At 39.8% G+C, this 21,856-nt stretch overlaps 2 protein-coding genes across 2 annotated transcripts in view; one reads left to right on the top strand and one right to left on the bottom strand.

Annotated features, from left to right (window-relative positions):
- Nucleotides 1-21,856, top strand: part of LOC124172470 (spermatogenesis-associated protein 20) — a 382,628-nt gene that overhangs the window by 3,623 nt on the left and 357,149 nt on the right. Inside the window, exons 2-7 of the mRNA XM_046551913.1 lie at nucleotides 7,021-7,146; nucleotides 7,260-7,479; nucleotides 7,555-7,701; nucleotides 10,536-10,859; nucleotides 12,747-12,926; nucleotides 14,976-15,221. Coding sequence (XP_046407869.1) covers nucleotides 7,046-7,146; nucleotides 7,260-7,479; nucleotides 7,555-7,701; nucleotides 10,536-10,859; nucleotides 12,747-12,926; nucleotides 14,976-15,221 — 1,218 coding nt within the window. The 5' untranslated portion in view covers nucleotides 7,021-7,045. The remainder of the gene's footprint in view (nucleotides 1-7,020; nucleotides 7,147-7,259; nucleotides 7,480-7,554; nucleotides 7,702-10,535; nucleotides 10,860-12,746; nucleotides 12,927-14,975; nucleotides 15,222-21,856) is intronic.
- Nucleotides 5,573-6,485, bottom strand: LOC124172495 (UPF0651 protein YPL107W, mitochondrial). The gene is made up of 2 exons (XM_046551938.1): nucleotides 6,224-6,485; nucleotides 5,573-6,146 (listed from the first exon to the last, which is right to left on the bottom strand). The coding sequence occupies exons 1-2, from the start codon at nucleotides 6,272-6,274 to the stop codon at nucleotides 5,733-5,735; spliced, it is 465 nt and encodes a 154-aa protein (XP_046407894.1). The 5' UTR covers nucleotides 6,275-6,485; the 3' UTR covers nucleotides 5,573-5,732.

Below are 21,856 nucleotides of genomic sequence, written 5' to 3'. Positions count from 1 at the left end.
TTCCCTCCCCCTGCGTCTCTCAACGCCCCCACAAGCCCCCCCTCCTCTCATAGGCGTCAAGCCAGACCTGGCCACACTTTTTAAACTCCGCCCTTCACCCCCACCTCTGCCGCGACCCATAGCAGCCCCTGAGCGCTCAACCCGGCCTCCTCAGTGCGACCCTATGCCAATTGACCCTAAACAACAGGACCCAGTGGAACCCACCGACCAGCAAGTGGTAAACCTTTCTTCTGCTAAGCTCAGCCCTGCCGAGGTTTCTGTCCTCAACCGCGGACTCTCTTTCTCCCCAAAGCCTAGGATTAACCCCACTTCTCTCCTCACGGACATTTTGCATTTTTGCCGAAACCTTCGTTGGAAGGTTTTCTGGAATTCCCACATAAGACAACAGGCAACGGAGGGTATTCACAATGCTCTCCTCATATTCCACTCCCATTCCTCTCACCAGCCCAAACCTCTTCCTTCCCACCACCCGCTTGAAATTTTTATCAACTGTCTCCTCTCCAGGGCTTCGAGTGAATCTTTCCTACGCTCTCTCCACCCGCCACCAAACCTCACCCCCTCGGAGTCCACCGCCATTAGGAAACTCCAAAAAAACCCTAACTTAGTGATTACCTCGGCTGACAAAGGTTCCACGGTCGTTGTACTTGACACCAGCGACTACATATTGGAGTGCAACAGGCTATTAGGTGACTCTTCCTCCTACTCCCCTCTCTCATCAGATCCCACCTCTGATTTTCACACAGAATTGAATGCCCTACTAAAAACAAAAGCTCCCTCCGAGGGCCTAAGCCAGTCAGACATTTCCCTCCTCTTACCAGCTCACACCACTTCGCCATCTTTCTACATCCTTCCAAAAATTCATAAAACTAATAACCCAGGCCGCCCCATAGTTTCCTCTCGAAACTCTCGTACGGAGCGCATCTCGGCCTTCGTTGATTTCTATCTCCAACCCTTTGTTCAGTCCCTTACATCATACATCAAAGATTCTCATGACTTCCTTTCGAAACTCAATTCTATTTCCCTCCCCCCCAATCAGCCCATTTTCATGGCTACTATTGATGTAACCTCACTTTACACTTCAATCCCTCATTCTGAGGGACTCGCTGCTCTCCGCCACTATCTTTCATTACGACCCACTCCTCAAAACCCTAGCACTGACTTTCTTCTTGATCTTTCCCATTTCATTCTCACCCACAATGCCTTCTCTTTTAACAATAACTACTATCTGCAAATTTCCGGCTGCGCCATGGGAAGTAGGTTTAGCCCTTCTTATGCAAATCTTTTCCTTGGCCTGTTTGAAGAAAATTTCCTCACCAATTACCCTCTAAAACCTCTTCTTTGGCTCAGATACATTGACGACATTTTCATTCTCTGGCCTCATGACATCGACTCTCTTAACACCTTTGTTTCTTCACTTAACGCTTCTGCCTCAGTTTCTTTTACCTCTTCCATCTCCAAAACCAATATCAACTTCTTAGATGTGGACATACACCTTTTAGATAATAACAAATTCAAAACATCTGTTCACATCAAAGCTACTAACAAGCAGCAATACCTCCACTACAGCAGTTGCCATCCACCACACACCAAACGTTCCATCCCTTATTCCCTCTCTGCCCGGGGACACAGAATTTGTAATAATCCCGAAGACCTTCAAAAGTTCCTCTCCAAACTTCACACCTCTCTTCTTCACCGCGGCTACCCCGAAAAACTTTTGAAGAATAAAATAAGAAAAAAATGGGCTATTTCCAATAAACCCCTGCGCAGACAAACATTGCTCTCCTTCTCTGCTCACTACCTACTTTCCTGGTGCTCATTTGCTACAAAACATATTGAAGGACTTGTACCCCATACTTTCCAAGCACAAGTCCACATCTCAGATTTTCCTTTCCACTCCTCGGATCACATTTAAGAGACCACCAAATTTAAATACCATATTTAAAGCCACCCGCCCTCTTCAAAAGTCTCAGTCAGTCACTATCTCCACACCCTCACCTTGTAATCGCCCCAGGTGTAAAACCTTCAAGATATTCTCCCCACCCCCTGCCTCTTTTCTCCCCAAGCTTAAATGCCTACCGATTTTCCCCTCCACTACTTGTACTTCCACCAACATCATTTACCTTCTTCATTGTAATTTCTGCCCCGCTTTCTATATCGGCCAATGCACTAGCCCCCTCAATCTCAGAATTAACAAACATCGCGCCTCCTGTTGTCCATCGTCCCCCCACTCCTCTCTACCTGTACCTACACATTGTCTGTCACACGACTCCATCTTCCATCAATGCTACAAAGTATCCATTATTGCCTCCCTCCCCCCCACTGACTCCGCCCTCAACCTCCACACCCTCGAATTGGCTTGCATTTGGCACTTTCAAGCCAATAGCTTTCCGGGTTTGAACGTAGCATCCTAACTTCTATTCCTAACCCCCCCTTCCCATACACCTCTCCCCTTTCCCCTCTTTTCCAACACTCTCCTTTCCTCACCATTCTTACTTCAGCTGAGGAAGAAGCCTCAAGTGCTTCGAAAGCTTCTAGTTAATATCCCGTGTGAGTGTTTCTTTTTTGTGTTTCTATGTGTATTGATATTGACTTAAAACTATTTATATTTATATATATATTAAAAACCCTAGGATGGGCAGTATCACAGAACTCACAAGATAAAGAATAAAAACTCACATTAATAACTGAATTTTCAGTGGCATTACCACCTTCCTCGGAGTTAGGTAAAAGACTGTAGGTAAAGGGTAAAGGATAGCTGAGGGAATAGGAAATAGAGGGGAGGTAGGGTCCAAAGAGGGGGGGAAAAGAGTGAGCTGAGGCAATTAAGGGATTATCGGTTGATGTTTAAGCCGGGAGGAAGAAATGCTTTGAATAGCCATATGTAAGTTAATTCAATGGAATTAAGTTTGAGTGGGTGGTCTGTGGGGGGAAGGGAGGCCAAAACTGAAACATTGTAGCAATCATTGAATTGAATTGACGCTGATGAGTGGCCGCATGTTTCGCCACCGGGAAGGACGCAAAGTCAGAGGAAGTGCAAGATGCCCTGTGGTTATTGATTCTAAGGTTAAGGGGAGTTGAGGATTTGCCTATATAAAAGGAGGGACAGTGTTTGCATTGAATTAGGTAAACTACATTTTTTGAAGTACAGGAGGCCGCAGGAGGTGGTGGTAGACAGGAGACGAGATGACTGGGGATAGATGGAGGGGTAAAAATTAGGCAGGTCTTACATCTAGGACGACCGCAGGGGGAAGGTGTACTATTGGGGGTAGTGGGTGACTTCTGTAAGGGGTTAGTTGAGCGGAATAAATTTGAAAGGTTTGCAGGTCGTCTGAAATTGACAGTAGGGGGTTTGGCAAAAAGATCGGCTGTTGACTTATTGTTTTTTAGAATAGGGAAGAGGTCTTTAAGGATAGATTGCAGGGATTGTATTCCAGGAAAGTAAGTGGTGCAGAGGAAAAGGTCTCGGGGTTTGTTTCTATTGCACGGTTCTGGGGGGCATTTGTGTTTGAGAATTTTTTTGCGTAGGAGGGACTCTGGGTAGCCTCTCTGGAGGAGGGAACGGTGAAGGTTGTGAAGAAAATTATTTAAGGCATCAGGATTATTACAAATACGGTGGCCTCGAATGGAAAGGGAATAGGGAAGGGAGCGTTTAGTGTAGGATGGATGACAACTGCTAAAATGAAGGTACTGCTATCCCCACGGTATGCAACTATGCATAAGAGATGGTAATAGAGGCCTAAAAAGATTGATACATTCATGACGATCCTCTAATAAGCTCCTACCTGTTCATGAACACCTCCTTTGCTAATGCAATTCTCTTCCTGATGTCCTTACTGCTGACACCGTTTTCCTCTAATGTGCTGCCCAAATAGTTTAATTTCTCTACCTCCTCGAGTTTTCCACACCTACTTTTACCTAGAGTCTCACATTCTTAGCTCACGATACTTTACAAAACTGCATAACCTTTGTCTTCTTGGGATTAATCCTCAGACCATACACCTTGCAGTGCTTATCTAATGCATCCACTAAAGCCTGCAGCCCCTCTGTGACTGACTAATCAACGCCTGATCATTCGCCAACTTCACTGATTTATCATTCCCCCAATTTTACTTCAGCTTCCAATTCATCCCATGCCTATCTTGCTATTTCCTTGGCATACACATTAAAAAGCAACAGTGATAGTAATCAACAACAACCTTGCCTCACTCCTTGGCCAATGCTTGCCCACCCAGATTCTGTGTCCGCTACTTTCACTTGCAGTCTGGGCCATATACAGATTCCGAATGAGGTGCCCATCCCTCCAATCTATGCCTATTTTTTTGAGGATATCCATTAACTTTACCCAGTGTACTCTATCAAATGCTCTCACAAAATCCACATGCACATCCTGGTTATATTCTAGGATTCTCTCCACAAAGGTCATCATCACCACTATTACATCTTCAGTTGACTTTTCTTTTCTGAACCCAAACTGATCTTTGCCCAAATGCTCCAAACCCTTGCCTCCATTCGTCTGTTTAATATCCTCAGTACCACTTTCGCCACGTGTGATATTAGGCTAATAGTCCTATAATCTCCACATTCCACAGAGTCCTTCTTTTTTGGTGGCAGAATTAAAACCATTTTCACAAAATCCTCCAGCCAACATCCCTCCTCATAGATTCTGTGTAGTAATTCAAAAAACCTTCTTTTACCATTCCCACCTAATTCTTCAGTAGCTCACACGGGATATTCTCCACACCCACTGCATCCCTTGCCTTCATATCACAAAGAGCTTTCTCGATAGCCGCATCAACGATCCCCAGCCCATGATTATCCCCCTCCATTGCACTTTCCTCCTCTGAATTCAATCTTTCCCTTCTATTCTTGATGTCTTACAGTTCCTTCATGTATTCCTTCCGTCTATTCTGAACCTCGTCTCACTTGATCAGCATCTTTAGCTTTTGACATGGCTTGCCCTCTTTTGCCACCGAATAGTGACTTTACTTAGGCGTACAACATCTCTCCCTCTCCTTCATGCTGAAGCTTTTACATATCCTCACATCAAGTGACCCCTATTAATATTTCCTACATAACGAAACTTCAGTGAAATATGTCGATGAAAATAATCTTACTCTGAAAACACAATTCACTACCTAGGTAGTTCGAGTATATGTAAGTACATTTTCATGAATAATTTTTAAGAGTAGAACTTGTATAAAACATGAACCAAGTGAGGACATGTTTAACATTTATGCATTTTACATGTTGGACAGTCAGTGTAAAGTTTTATTGTAAAATTTCTTCGATTCATATGAAAACTTATCATGAAACTTCATATAGGTATGTTGCGAAAAGACCTAAAAACCTTAGTCTCAAGAAATATTGAAAATTCATCCCATATTCAATTAATTTACGACAGTTCGATGTCTATTGAATCCAGCCATTCCATTAATAATTTATTTAATATGATGAGTCTTTAAGAGAACAATGATAGCACATACTGTTGCTGGACCGCAACAACAGCGAAGGAAGTTTCATGCAGCACTATGAAATTTCAACCAAAGCTAATTCCAAAATGATAGAACAATACTTCTCTAAAAAAATCGTATTTAATCAATTGCTTGACATATTATTCACTTCGACAGTAATACTACCCAAACATACGACGTAAAAATTTTCATATCCAGAAACAATGTTACTAAAGACTTCCCCAACTAGCCTAAATTTAACTTTCAGGGAAGTGATGAACATCAACTTTTATCCAAGGTCTTGAGTTCAGTTAATAAAAACGCTCTCATGTTAGGGTCCGATATTTTCATAATAGATTCTCTCGCTTTTTCACCACCGTCTTTAAAACGTTTACTTAATTCTTCAGCATACTCAATCCAGACGCAATTTGCACATCCAGACATACAGCAGGTTGTGGGCTCCTCAGGCACATCATTTGATTGACTGGCTACCACATCATCCTTAATCATATCATCAGTCACATACGGTCTTCCTTTGGGATCCTCTGGGAGGATAATAGAAGATGTTGTGGTTTTGTCAGGCGAATTTGCATCATTTCCCGAGTGATTGTTTCTTGAGTTCCGAGGGAGTTCTGTTCTCGCAAGGTACCACCTTCTGTACAACAAAGCGATTTTGTACGACGAGAACCAACAAGTCTGCAACAAAACAGGCTTTAGTGCATTCTTCCCTATCATGACAGCCACAATCATCAAATATGAGAGCTTGAACTCACTTGCAGTGAGCGATTAAAACACAAATTAAGCACGGAGCAATGCAGCGCCATTGACGAATGCAAAGTCGGAGCCAAATTAAAACGTGTTTTCTTCCACCTTTTCCCAGATGAGAAGCTTGGAGCTCATGTTACGATTTAAGATCGTAATAATACTAATAATTCAGGGCGTGACCTTGTAAATTCAAAATCAATGACCCATTTCTACCACACCTGCTTTCACCGCTCCATACTGGCGCTGGCGTGTTCGTGATTATCGCACATAGAGAACAAACGAATGTGGTTATGCAACTCGAAATTATTTTCGTAAACTGAGGATAATTCTGAATGCCATAGGTATTGTAAATTTTGTCTTGTGTTATAAATAAGGACGGAAACACACTAGTTAGTGCTCTTTCGATCATGCATGTTAGTGAGCATAGTAGACCGGCGCCGAGTGAACAGTGTCAGTGAATGAAAAGAAACTTATGACATTTTAAATGCTGATCATTCCTCTCTTGTAAAATACAGCTCGTTTTTTCGCCCCTTTCAGTTCTTACCAAACGTGGGTATTCGAGGAAAGGGTTACCTTTTTAAACCCCATTTATGATTTGTATAAGAATTATACATGGGCCAGCTGTCCTGGGTTTGACTAGAAGATTGTCTGTACGAGAATTTCGCTCTGCTTGTGGTCCTTCGTCGTATGTCGTAAAACCACGGTCCTCTGTGCGGTACAAATTTTCTTTTAATATTCACCCATTTCTGAGTGATGTAGCGCGAAAGAAATCGTCCAATTTTTCATTCAGTTTGTGTTTTTACAGGAGAGATTTTCGGTCTTGTGCTACGATGAATAGTGGAAACGATACAGCTAAAAAGAAATTCCAAAATCGACTGGCGCTGGAGAAATCACCTTACCTTCTCCAGCATGCGGAAAATCCTGTCGAATGGTGAGATTATTGATTGAATAGTATAGTGCTTTGTCTTGTGTATCCATCATTTGTAAAGGACGACTCGCCTAGAGGGTGAAATAATAATTAATATTTCTCTGTCCATGCGTCAGGTATCCGTGGGGAGACGAGGCTTTTGAGAAAGCTCGCAAAGAAGATAAGCTAATATTTTTATCAGTGGGTTATTCTACCTGCCATTGGTGCCATGTAATGGAAAGAGAGTCATTTGAAAGCCCTGATATAGCTCAAGTCATGAACAAAAATTTTGTAAACATCAAAGTCGATCGTGAAGAAAGACCTGACGTAGACAAAATGTACATGACTTTTGTGCAGGTCAGTGGTGTATCTTGAAGAACTTATGCTTTGTCATTTGAGGTTGAACTTTAAAAAAAATTTCTCTTATTTCAGGCTACCACTGGGAGTGGAGGATGGCCAATGAGTGTTTGGCTATCTCCAGACTTGACGCCTGTGTACGGAGGAACCTACTATCCTCCAGAAGATCGCTACTATGGTAGACCAGGCTTCAGATCTGTTTTGGAAGCATTAGCCAAGCAGGTAGTGAACTGTTAAACTTAACACGTCAAATATATCTTCTTAGGCTGTTTAACTATTGCAATTAATTCCTTTTACCTCGTATTACCTAAGGAATATTTGAGGGTGTGTTTTCCTTGCAATTTAAAAGTTAAGCTCTGATGGTAAATACTATTCAAGTTTGTATATTTCTGCTATTCCTGTTGAAATTCTTAAGATACTACTGAAAATGGTAGTCGAAGTTAATGGAAAGCATAAGAAATATGATACTGTCAGCAATAAAGTTATTCTTAATTGGCTGTCAGCTCCTGATTGTTATGTGCGTGGTATGTGAGAAATTATTGAAACAGTTGGAATTTTGTTAATCATTTATTCTAGCAGATATGTTTGAATGTAAGACCATTTTTGGTATGGGAATTATGATGGTATGTTTCACAGCTTCCCTCCCTTAAGGCCTGTTTACACGGTACATTAACACGTACGGGTTAATGTCTAAATGTATGAACGCGAGAATGAATGCCAAAATGTACCGTGTAACCACCCAACTTGTGCGAATGCATGCACAGAAAATAGAACCTGTTCTAATTTGGTTCATGCATTCATACATGTTCCGTTCCGGTCCACAAAAATCATTCACGCAAACGTACATTAACTCGTATGTGTTAATGTGTCGTGTAAACAGGCCTTTAGGCTACAGATACAATGCTTTGGAAGGGCTCACATGTTTCTTTGACTCTTTGAGCTGGACTGGTATTTGAATTAGAATTTGCTCATCATGAGGTCACCCATGTCAAACAGGTAAAAGGGAGAGAGCCAGAGCTTTTCACAGGTTTTAAAGGCCAATAATTGTATCAGGTATTTTAGATTTTATGACACATGATTGTAATGGTATATAGCATAGAAGATTTTGTGATCCTCAAAATGAAATGGATTCTGGAGATGATGAATTCAAGATTTTGAATGATTTGTGTTATGTGCGAAAAATCCACAGAGAAAAAATCATTCGCCTTGACCGGGATTCGAACCCGGATCCCTCGATTTCCGGCCGAGTGCTTTAGCCAGTTAAGCTACCGAGGCGTCATTCTTCCCTGTGGAAATTTGTGGTTATCACCGTGTTATCACCGTGGCTAGTCCCGGTATGCTTAAAAAGATTTGTGTTATATTTTCATCCAAAAAAAGTTAATATAATTGCTCAAGAAATGGTTCAAAGCTGGCTATCCCATGAGTAACTATCCAGAACGTGGAGTACTGAATCGCCTTGGAAATGTCGGCTAGGTATGAGAACAGTGACAAATCAACATGGCTTCACCCCAGAGACTGATATTATGCAGTGATTTTTCTTACTACTTTAACTGGCATACAGATTTCCTGTCCTTGCACATATTCGCTTAAGCTAATTTGTAGCTCAACTTAATTTTTCCACTGGTATGTAGATTGAATGTTGGGCAGGGGGTTGCTATCTCAGGAGGCTTAGAATGTTCTTGGTCTATTATACCTACCCTATGTTTTTCTTGCATGCCTCTTGCAGATAGCAGCCAATAGAACCAAGGTTAAGGTATAAATGGCCACCTATTCCACCTTTGTCCAAGCCCATTGTTGTTTAACTTTACAGATTCTACCAGAGTTCATATGTGAGGATAGACCCTTGCCCTTATGCTCTCTGACTATTGGCTAAAATTGTACTACAGTTGAGGACCTCAAATACGGAATCCTGAAATCCGGGAAAACCAGAATGGCTCACGGCTTACTTTGCTACATAAGCATCTACGTAGAGGTGTCATAGGTGTTCACATGTACACCCTTCACTATGGAAAAATACGATTGATGAAACAAGTCATCAGCTTCACTCTCCTTGATTATATGACTGATGAGAAATGGAGAATTCGCCTGTCCTACTTTAAATCAAAGAGGAGTTATTAAAAATGGGAAATATCTTTGGGAAGGCCCTCAAGACCAGAAATCCAGAAAAACTGGTTATCCAGAAACCCTTTGGTCCCAAGCTTTCCGGATTTGAGGTCCTCAACTGTACTTCATCACTTTGGCATCTACATAACGTGTCTCATAGAGAATTATTTTTTTTGTACATTTTGTATCCATGTGAGAATGAGGGATGAGGAAGGAAAAAGCAGACAAAAAGGGGTTGTAGGTTGGGCTATGTTAGTTAATGAATGGAAGTTTTTGGACTAGGAAGTGGAAAAAGAAGAGGATATGTACTTATTAAACACTGAGAGACATGATGGCTGGTATTCTTTTATCTCTTTCCCTGTTTTTCGTGTGTATTTATGGTGTATAATTAAGTAGCTTCTGCAGACGTAATGATGATGTATGAATATTTTAAACCTGCAATCGTTGCCATTTCATAGTAAATATGTTGTGTACAGCAGGTGGGCATCTAGGAATTAAGGCTAGGGGGGGGGGGGGGGGTTTAGGTGCAACTAATACTAGTGGTACGGAATACGAAAGATGCGGGTGCCCTCCTCCATAAAATGATTAAGATAAGTGGTTCAAAATGCTAAGTTTTACGGCTTTCTGAGCGATATTTTATTAATCCTTACACTATTCTAGAAGTAATTTTTATCCAATTAAGTAAAATGGATTTAATTTAAAAATTTCTCTGAGTTCTGGGGGGGAGGTTTATCCCCCAAAACCCCTACCTTCCTGCGCCACTAGTGGACAGTAGCAATATAAAGAGTTTTTAAGTTTCATTATTGACCAGCATTGATGATATAGATGCTGATTTGCAATTGTTGTGGAAGTGGAAGATTCAACATGCTCTTATCAAATGATGTAGTTGTTTCAGCAATAGTGTATTTTATCATTTGTCATTTTTATTTATTTTATATGCTCTCTTCATCTAGTGGAAGGAAGATAGGCAGAAGTTTACTGAGTCTGGATCGAAGGTGGTCCACATCCTTCGGCAGATGGGTGGTGTTGCTGGTGGCACCAGTATACCAGGCAGTGATTCATGGAACAAATGCTGCTCTCAACTGTCCAAAAGCTACGAACCACGCTTTGGTGGTTTTGGAGGTGCTCCTAAGTTTCCTCAACCATCAAATTTAGTCTTTTTGCTGCATCTGTATGCTCGGGAGCCAACAACAGAAGCAGGCAAACGAGCGTTAGAAATGTGCAGTCACACATTACGTATGATGGCTCGTGGAGGAATGCATGATCACATTTCTCAGGTATGGAAACGCACATGATCATGAAACGAAAATAACATTTCAGAACAAAGCTCATGCTCTATCGACACCCTATTAACAAATAGGTATATACGTGTGCTTCTCTCTCAGACATGTTTTAAATTCACTTCCACTGAATTATAAGCCTGCATTTATTCCAAAGTTTACTGCATTGATATTATATCTTCAATTAGATGGGTGATGCTTTTTAGACCCTTTAGGAGATAGTAACTGTAGCATTGTATCATGGTCATCTTCTTCTATAGGCCTGCCAAACCTACTTAATTTACCCAGTGGTCTTTTTTTCTGAAATATTTTTGTAGTTGTGTTGATGATTTAAGGGTCTCTCATGTTACTAATTTTAACTTTGGTAACTTATGCATTCAGAGTGGAAGCTTGATATAATGAGTGCCCTTAATGACTCGGAAATTGCTTTCTATGTTGAGCTTTTACTATTTCAGAAGGTGAAGGATGTATGTATCTCCTCTAACCTCATATTAATTCTCACTTTCCATTTTTATTTTGTTTCTAATCTAATTGGAAGAGGTAGTAGAGAGATTTTTTAGTGCACTTGCATTATTATCTGATTATTACTGATTTTGTAGGTAATATATTTACATGTTGCAATGACTGGTCTTAAGTGCTCATTTTCCAACCCCATCTGCTTCTCTATGAAGTGATCAGTCACACTTAGGTTGTCCACCTCTTGATAACCATGATGTGGCTTGCCATGCCATTGTCTTGTTTCCAAATTGCCCATCTTATTGTGTCCTACCCTTGAATCAGTTAAGGTCAACTATGGTAACATTGATGAAGGTCAGATTTGCAGAAATCAGAATGATGTTGATCTGGAGGACCCACCTTGCATGTCCCGGCCCTCCACTCCGTCACTCTGCAAGTTTGTCTTTCACCAACAGCCTCTTGTTAGGTGGAGGATAGGGGAGGTGAGCCACTATATCAATACAGATTTCAACAATTAAGTGCCATTATCAAGGTGGTGTTCATCTACTTCTTGATAATGACAATCAGCTGCTGAAACTTGTGTCATTTTATTATTATTTTGTGGATAGAGTCATGCATTTCTTCAAATTATAGTGAGATAATAGAAAATCTTTTCAGTCTCGAGTTCATGGAGTGGCGTTTTTGTTGAATTCAATTACTCTGCCAGCAAGAAACAGTCAAAGTCCTGCTACCATTGGTGGTCAACTTAGATCTTACAATATTTTCAGTCTACAGTGGTAAGAATTTTTTACCAGGAATTTTGGTACCTTCTGGGCAAAAATTGTATCATGACTGTAAACGTAATTGGCCTGAGAAACATAATATGTATGGAGTATTTGTGAAAAGTCCATGGCATATGTGCACAACCATGTTTTCAGCCTGGGCTATTCTATTTTAACTAATTTCAGGGAGAAAAGGATATAGGTGAAAATGACTATTCTCTTTAAGGGCTCCGTTAAGAATGCTTGCTTGCTCCTACTCCCAAACAATGAGAATTCGCTTCCATAGGATAAACAGCTTAAAATTACCTCTCTTTGGCTGGGTGCCCTATTATTTCCTGTCTGCAGGCTTAAATTATTTATATTCCATGTTCGTATTTGTTTTTGAGCCAATTAGGACTTAAATAAGAATTCTGTGTGGATTTTTACCATTATTTTTCTTATCTTGCTATGAAAGCATGTAAAAATTTACCTTGCGTAGAAAAATGTGTCTATCCCGTTATTATATGTTGGAGCTAAGTAAATTCATAACTCATTCCTCCTTTGAGTACATATTCACTCAATTTTCCCTTGGAACTGATGAGGTGTCTAATATGTATGTTTCATCAAATTATGGTCAAATTGTTTAAATGCTAAAGAAATTTTATTCCTCCACTGTCATTCTCCTTAGGGGTTTGCCAGATATTCCACTGATGATCGTTGGCACGTACCTCACTTTGAAAAAATGCTGTATGATCAAGCTCAGCTAGCCATTGTGTACTCAGAGGGGTACTTGGCTACAGGCGATGAATTTTTTGCTGATACTGTGAGAGATATTTTGACGTATGTGTCAAGGGATTTAAGTCATGAGGTAAGTTTCAATTTTTATTATGTTAAATTTACTAATTATATGCTTACTTTTCTCATGCCATTCTATTGCCACAGAATTTTTCTGCTGCCCTTTCTAGTCTCAAGGACCCACAATATCTTCTACCTGCCATTACCCATTGCCCTAAAACTATGAATGCAGCTGTCATGTATTTAATTTCCTGTGCTATGATGCTATGACACTCATACCTGTAATAAGATTTACTTTTCAATGAATTAAAGATGTATATGTTGCAAGTTGCTGACCCTGCTAGTTTCAGCCTGGATCACCAAAATTCCTTCTTGGAAATCCTGCAGGCTTAACTGTTATACTGCTGCATCCTTAACATTGTCTCCCGTTGGAAATGTCTCTCACAGCCAAAATCCGATTCCATGGTCAAAAATGTTAATGTGCGCATTCATGTAGTTCTACAATCTTGTAATTGTCAGTTAATAATTTTTATGTTGCAAGTAAATTTAAACCATAAAAAGGTATGGTAATGAATCATTTCGTCAGTGCAATTGCTAGGAATCATGAAAGAAGTTGAAATTTTTATGAGGCAATTTGACCCCTACTACATCATTTCTGCTGTTTGCTGACAACAAAATGATGGATATGATAATTTCTTATTCAATTAATTATTCTTGGGACAAAAACATCCATAATTTTTCTCCTACCCTTGATGAGATCAGAATTTTTTTTGGCATTCTTCTTTTGATGGGGCATCAAACTCTATCTCAATGGCTCTGATAGTCTTGCAAAACTTCCAGTGATAGAAAAAGGAAAATTTCTCAAAGATGCATTAGATATTATCCTAGATGAGCATATTAATTAGACAAGAAAATCGTTTACTGTCGAGAGTTGAGCTATTTGAGGGCTAAATCATGATCCAGAACTGAGTACTGAAGCTAAGAACTGAACTGGAACAAAAGTGGAACTCACTCATGTAATTTTCATAGAAAAAAGGTTTTATCCTCGAATGTGAATCTCACAATCATTTTTCCTTACTCTTAGAGTGATAGCTCCAGGAACTAAAAAACTGATTGCTTTACCGATAGTTTTTGAGTCTCACGGTTGTGCCACTGCCCCTTTTTCTATCGCTTCTTCTTTTTTACCATATTTACCACTGTCATTCCATTTATGTATAATTAAACATGGCATTTCAATAGCGATTGGTTTTTGCTATCGCTATCACATTGTGGTTGACAGCTATGGTTTCAGCTACAGAAGAAGGGACATGCCAAGTGGTGGAAAAAGGGATGTGATTATTATCCCGGGAGCCACTGTGAAAAATGAGTGTGTGAAATCGTCATTTCTCTGCCATCATGAGAGTGATTGCTGGAGCTTTGGGTCAAAGGGATTACAGTAATGATCATGTGATTCAGGCATTATTCTTCTTGAATTTTACTTCTTTTTGGGATTTTCATGATTAATGGTATGGTATTGAACATTGAACATGAATTATTCTATACATGAAGCTTCTATTGATTTTTATGTGGTAGCCAATTTTTAGGTGTCATGAGGTAGCTGATCTTCGGTTCATAATAGTGCCCATTGCCGGTGAAAGCCTGTGGGCACATATTGATCTAATATTGCCCTTGCTTGTTACAAGGTTACAAGGTCTTCTTGGGTTATTCGTTACACTTTCAATTTAATTTTCAAATGTATCCAGCAAAACATGTCACATTCCTTCACATATATACATGTTCTCATATGGTATAGCTTGCTAAAGATTCATGTTTCCGAGATATAAAAAGCAATATTGTTGATGTATTTTGGTTATTTGTGAACTGTACTTTTGTTGATCATAGAAGTTAGTTTTCACTATGGATAATTTTTTGCCATTGGCTTAAGTCTTTCTTATCTCTAAAAATATTTAATTACCTACTATCCTGCATTCATGGCTTCCAGTGATGCTAGTAACAGTATTGAACCCTCCAATGTTCAAACTTCCATTGTGTAAGCATCGTTATTCCTTCTGCTTCTGTAGTTACTATCTGGTTGAATTAGGGATGTATGTTATTGCCAAGAAACTGACAATGATTTTCATAGTCAGGTGGGTTCTACAGTGCAGAAGATGCAGATTCATATCCAGAGCATGGTGCTAAAGAGAAGAAAGAAGGAGCTTTTTGTGTTTGGACACAGGACGATGTCAACAGACTTCTAAATCAGCCGATTTTAGCGGAAAGTGAATCAACAGATGCAGATGATGGAGAGGTAGCGTCCAAAGTTACTCTAGCCCAGTTATTTTCTCATCACTACGGAGTGAAGCCATCTGGGAATGTCAATCCCTATCAGGTATGCTTAGTCATTATTTTTGTCTCACTCTGGCTATAAATGTTCAATTTTCATTTTATAGATGGACTAAATTATTTGATATTACTTCTCCACAACCGTTATTCTTTAGAGCAATCATTGATTAGGTCATTTCTGGATGTTTTACATGCTCCTTTGTTTTTCAAGTGACTATGAATTTTAAGTGCTGTACTTCTTGTGCAAGGTCTATCAAAAGAAATTAAATAATTTTACTTGATCTAATATGCAGTTCTCTGTATTTGCTGTAGCTCTAACTTGGATCTTTCACGTTTACTTCTTTTAACCCTCTATTACATTTATGGTGTTTATTGAGTGCCTAGCAGTTTTCTTTGCCCACTTCATTCTTTCTTAGTTTGGAGACTATCAATCCTTGTATCCAGTTATATTATGCCCCTGAAATAGTCACATTCTTTTATGTTTTGTCATTTTTCCTGATGAAATGCTAATATTTTCATATTTTTAGTATCTGATTGATGCTCTGCAACTACTTGAGTTTCAAATGTTGACATGTTAATTATTCTTTCGATGCTCAAATCGGTAATAAATTTTGTCGTTAACTTACAAATTTCTCAAAATATATGTTAACAATACGCATCTTATTATCATATTCCCATGTTTAAAGTTTCCTTTTTTTGCCCAAAATAACTGTTAGAAAAGTACTTGCAAGGGAGGATATAGTATTCTTGCTCAAATACTTAATTCACTTTTTAGGCAATCTGAAAGTCATTGTTCAGATGTGAATTAAGGTGTGGCAGACGTAATTGTTTTCAATTCTGTTGTTTTTGATGGTAACTTAATATTTTGTATCAGAAACTACAGTCTTTCTATCATGTTCCGTTCACAATCCAATGCTTTTGAAGGAGCATGTACATATAAGAATTTGAATTGCATGAGCTGATGTCACTATGATTCTTTTGTTTACGTAAAATAAGAAGTTTTATTCACGAAGTACTTTTGATGCTTATGGACACTCCAGAAATAGGGTTGTTCACCAATTTTTTTTTACTGTCTTAAATGAAAGTACACACCGAGGGGATACCGGCGGCAGTTTCAGCGCTTTTCTATTTAAAAATTTAATCCTAAAAAGGCTAGGCGAAAAGTGTGGAATCCAAGGGCCGGCTCAAACGCTCTGAAAGCGCACGATGGTTGCCGAAGGCATGCCAGGGTTCCCACTCAACCGTGAAAACCTTAAAACCGTGAATTAGCCGTGAATTCCGTCCACCGTGAAAAAACCTGGAAAAAGCCGTGAATTTCGTCCTAAAACCTTAAAAATCTCTCAATCTTGATAATAATACCTTCCCAGAAATTTTCAACTTCGTTCGTAGCGAGCGCACTTCTATTCATTGTGGCGAGCATCGTCGCATGGGTCAGAAAAGCGTGGCAACGCATGTTGCCTGAAGAAAAAAAAAATCTTTTCCCAGCGCAGGCCTTTTCTCTCCCCCCTCCTGAAATATGACACCACTTCTCATCAGCTTGTTTACTTTCCTCCACTGGCTTGGTTTCCCCTCCCTCGGTCACTGCTTAGTCCCCCTTCCACCCAATTAGGCTTCCCACTGGCTGCAGCGACCACTTTCGAAACTGAATCTAGATGGCATTTGTGTCGAAAAATTTGAACGTTTATTCAACACCATAGAGTTTATGTTCAACACCCTCAAACCTGTGATTGGAAGACCGCTAACCTTGACAACCTGCTATGCGCTGTGGACACTACCACACTACGCTCCCTGCGTTTGAACCGGGCGACAGCGAGCTTTCGGCGCGACGTAACGAATTCTCGCGCTTTGCGGCCTGAAAACGTGAGAAGATTTCCGCTTCTGGCAACACAGCATTACACGATTTTCGTATGCGTCGACCTGGGACTTGCCAGTTTTACGTCGCAACGGGAAAGTTTGTGTGGAAATATTTGACGAGTGATAAAGTAAAGTGAAAGTGAAAATAACATGTTTCAGCAGGTATTTATTATGTCTTTATATATTTCAAACCAAGAGAATTATAATGTACCTATTTGCACCTATCTAAGACAAGGTTTTTTTCCTCCTAACTCCTGCAGAAAAGAGGGTTCGTCTTACAATCGAATGCAAAATTCTCGACGTCAATCGGGTTGCATAATTTTCGTCGGAAAAAATATGGATACCTGAGGTTGCCACCTAATATATATATATAGACATACAACGAAAAATCAACGTCAAAAATACCTGAACAGTAATTTCGCTTATTTAATTTTGTGTTTAAGTGAAAAACTATTGCCATTTTAGGCAGCAGGTAAAGCGTGCGTGCCAATCAATCGCCGGGTGCACTTCTGCCGTGTCCGCGAGATCGCCTGCTTTACCCTGGGTTCGGCTCCATTCAAGTTAGAGCTAGATCAACTTACAAACTTTCTGTATGATTGATTACAATTTACCTAAATTTTAACCAGAGGCGGATCCAGGATTTCTTTCTGGGGAGTGGGGAGCACAAGCAAAGCCGTATCCAGGGGGGGCACAAGGATACCTCATGATACAAAACGAGCGCAATGATAATGTGACCGTATTCAAAATCTTGCATATTTTTTAAGTGTCTGGGGGTATGTGCCCCCGTGCCCCTCCCTAGATCCGCCTAGGATTGTAATGTTAAAGCCTCAATGCCGTCGCGATATAAACTGCTACAAAGTCGTTCCATTTTTCCCAGAGCAACAGTATGAAGGGAACATGATTTGCCTCTGATTAGAGAGATCGATTCAGTTTTGGTTTCCGAGTATTACGATAGCAGAGAAAAGAAGTCATTACACTGCCGCTTTCAAAAGAAAAGTTATACGGTGGAACCTCGATCTATCGTTCCCGCATTGATCGTTCGCCGTTTCTGGTCCCAAATAAAGTTCCTTATAGACAATGTAATTTTTTCCCGCATCTATCGTTCCCCGGAGTGTCGTTTCTCGCATTGATCGTTTGAAGATCGCGGTTCCGACGCATAATTTTCCCGCATCCATCGTTAGACGAAAATGAGATGAAATAAATACAATGTGTCATTTATGGCTAATAACGAATAGCACATAGTTGGAATCTTCCCCGAGAGATGGAACTACCATTGGGAGAAGCTCAGTGCTGTGGGAAAGTAACATTAGCGCATTTCCCAAGATCCATTCAGCATACGCCTCCCCTCTTCCGACACTTTCATCTTAAAACTAAAAAACATTACTAAATAAAAAAAGGTCCCAGCTCGCGCAGGGATTGTATTACGAAGACCTTAGCTTCGAAAATAATATCGAGTTACACGAGATCAATAGAAACGTATTTCGCGCTCCCCCCTCTTCTCATCTTTTTCAGCCTAACTCCTTCAATGTTCCCAGTTCCTGGAGGTCAACTGCTGCATGAGTCACCTATCAGCCCAAAAGGTATCTAACAATGATATTCAGCAATTGCTATTATGCTTTTATTAGATTGAAATGTTAATAATTTGCGTGTAATTAAAAAAAACGAGACCAAACACGACGTATTTTAAGCAAGGAAATAGATGGAAAAATACGATGGTGATTTTTGGCGAAACGCGATATCCTCGTGGCTGAGCTTCTCAGCAGTTAATTCGGCATTTGGTTCCGAAAACATGATATCAGGTTGTTATCAGTCATCAATTTACGAGCTATACTATTAGTCTCACTTGTCAGAGTTACTGACGAAGGGATATCTTCTCAGGATTTTTGTTTCTCCCTACTAACAATACGAATTCATCCGCTCATCTGGCGCTACGCTAATTAGAAAAGAATGGGTATCTTTAGGGTAAAAAATTTCATGGCGCAGTCATATGGTCACGCTTCGCCCTCTGCAGTATGCTCTGCGTATCCCCGTACGTGATAGCATCAGTTCCGAACTTCACCTCGTACGAGTGGTTCCCTACTTTCCAGGGTGGCTGGACTTGGAACCACCGAGTGTTTTCCATGTGGGTTTAATAAAGTCAGGTTTCATATTCACTAGTTTAATTTTATTCGTCTTCGGACCATGGCCCCTCCGAAGAAACTATTGAGAACTTTAAGAGATGGACTGAAAATAATTGAACATGAAGAAAAGAATCCGGGCTAGATGCGCGTGAGTATTGCAGAGCGCCTGGGGTTGTCCGCTAGCACATGACGGTAGGGGTGGGGGTAGAGTGAGCTACCTGGAGAAAACAAGTAGAGATATGAAGGTGAAGATCCAGATAGGCGTGCCACTGACGATTAATGCAGCATTGTTCACGCTTTACACACTTCCTCAATTATATTAAAAATATATTCATTGGAAAGGAACAATTCAAGTAATAGACTATTTTTGGCGTTCATCATCCATCTCACAACCAGTCACTGTGCCGGCGAATGCGGTTGTTTTAGGCACAACATGCACATTGCTCTCGTGAATACGTTTACTAGGAATGGTGTTTGATGGATAAGAATTTTTACATCTGACTGAAATCCATAATAGCAGCGGAAATGCCGAGTGGAGAGCAAACATTTTTTTAGTGAGGTGGCGTTTTCCTTCGGAATTTTGAAAGAGATATGGGTCGAATCAACAGTATGACCTATGTGTCTTGATAAAGTACTGCTATTCCTGTTATTATCTAAAATATTGTTTGAAACCTTTAATGAATATCTTAATTACTCGCCAAAATCCTGCGTTTCCTGGGACATAGGCAATCTAGCAAAAAATAAAGCATTGATCGTTTTTCCGCATTCATTTTATAATCATATCGTTATTAGGAAAAACATTTTTCTCCTAGTGGAGTTCCAAAAAAGGATGGTAGACTTAGAATTGTGTTCGTCTTAGATTTGTGCAAATACGATGTATGAAATTGTTTTTCGATTTATTATGTTCTATAAACAATTTTCATAAAATATTTCCCGTTAAATAAGAGAGAATCATTTTATTATATTCTGTAAACAATTTAAATAAAATATTTTCCGTTAAATAAGAAAGATTGGGGTGGGGGAAACACGGTTACTGTGCAGTAATAACAACGTGCGCAAAAAACAGTCTCGGCGAGGAATTAAAAAAGGACCTCGGGTGTCCGGACGGAAGAAGGTCCGAAGGGTATTCGGCGTCCAGGCAAGAGCACGGTTGGGCTGGTACTTTAGTCGGCCCTGAATTTTGCAAACGATGGATCACGTCATAACAGATATCACTTTTCATTGCGGCGTTAACATTCACGGCGTTTGCCGCGTACGTTAATTTTCTGTTGATATACGGCCAGTGATTTTCTTATTGTTGGCTTATTAACGGACTGTGAATTTAGAAAAATTGTGACCGTGAAAACCTGAAAAAAAAACCATGAAAACGTGAAAAATAACCGTGAAAACCTGGAAAAAGCCGTGAATTTCATTATTCAGGTAGAGTGGGAACCCTGCATGCTGACGTCACACACAGCGAACTTCTCGCGGAAGCCGTCAACCCCGTCGAAAAACCTGTGATTCTGCATCAGAGAAGAAACAACGAGGGTGAAAATGGAGGAAATTAGGAAGAAGGCGTATATGTATTGCTTTCTACCGCTTTGTAATTCTACCACAATAAGAAATCCGGGAAAACGTTTTATTGCTGCGCCTCTTAATTCTCGTGTGCGAAGGAAATGGTTAACTGCAGCAATGCGAGATGACCAAAAACATCAACGGCAAGACATCTTAATATTGCTGTGAAGATTATTTTAATGCTAGTGTTAAATTTATACTAAATGCCAGCATCACAATGTCAGTTAACGTGGTTTACTGCTTTACTTGCGGTCTTCCAAAACAAGTCCAACGGACGAAAACAATTTTAATTTAAGTTATTTGAATGGAAATAATTTACAAAAGATTAAGAACAATGTTTATGCTACTATTCAATGATCACCGAAGTTAATTGATGCTAACTTAGTCTTAGATTTAATACACCAAAGATTGCCATGCAGTAACCAAACATAATGTTTATTGATGAAATATTCTCGAGCACATTCTCAGCCGAGAGTTTTGGAGTTGGTGAAAACAATAGTATAACTGACTTAATAATGAAGTTACCCCAAGAGGTACTTAGGAATACATAATGATCCAATGTACGTCATTGATTTGCCCTCTGGAATATTTAAGATTGCCACCAGAGACATTTTCATCACCATCATCAAAATTCAATTAAATGACAGCTTGGAGAGATTAGGAGACCAATTACAAATCAGTAAGACAAGAGTTTCTTCTACTATCCACACAACTTTACCTCTTATTTCACATTGCTTAAAAAATTTAATATTTTTTCCGAAGCATAACAAATTTGATCTACCTTTGTCTTTTCAAGCCAATTGCAGCAATGTACAGTACATAATTGAATGTTTTGAAATTCAAATTCAAAAGCCCTCTGATCCAATTAATCAAGCTTTGACATGGAGTGAGTATAAAAAATGTAATGCCATCAAGTATTTAGTACCTTGTGAACCAAATGAATTTGTAAATTTTGTTTCCCCTTGGTATGGCGGAAGAATAAGTGACAAAAATTATTTTTCCTGTGGTTTCTTCTGATTTTGTGCTCAGGACAAACTCTTCCTTTCATGGTGTATATATTATTTTCTTTTAAGTTGGATATAGCAAACTGCTGAATCGCCGTATTCTTTTCTGGCAGCGCTGAAATAGTTTTCAACCCTTAGACCCATAGCCC

Source organism: Ischnura elegans, chromosome 1 (genome assembly GCF_921293095.1).
Source record: "Ischnura elegans chromosome 1, ioIscEleg1.1, whole genome shotgun sequence".
NCBI classification, from domain to species: domain Eukaryota; kingdom Metazoa; phylum Arthropoda; class Insecta; order Odonata; family Coenagrionidae; genus Ischnura; species Ischnura elegans.
This window is presented reverse-complemented; position numbering and strand designations above follow the sequence as displayed.

Coding starts and splice junctions, on each gene's coding strand:
- LOC124172495 (XM_046551938.1), bottom strand. CDS start 6,274: ATGGCGCTGCATTGCTCCGTGCTTAATTTGTGTTTTAATCGCTCACTG. Junction 6,147..6,223: donor GTTTTAATCGCTCACTGCAA/GTGAGTTCAAGC, acceptor GTTTTGTTGCAG/ACTTGTTGGTTCTCGTCGTA.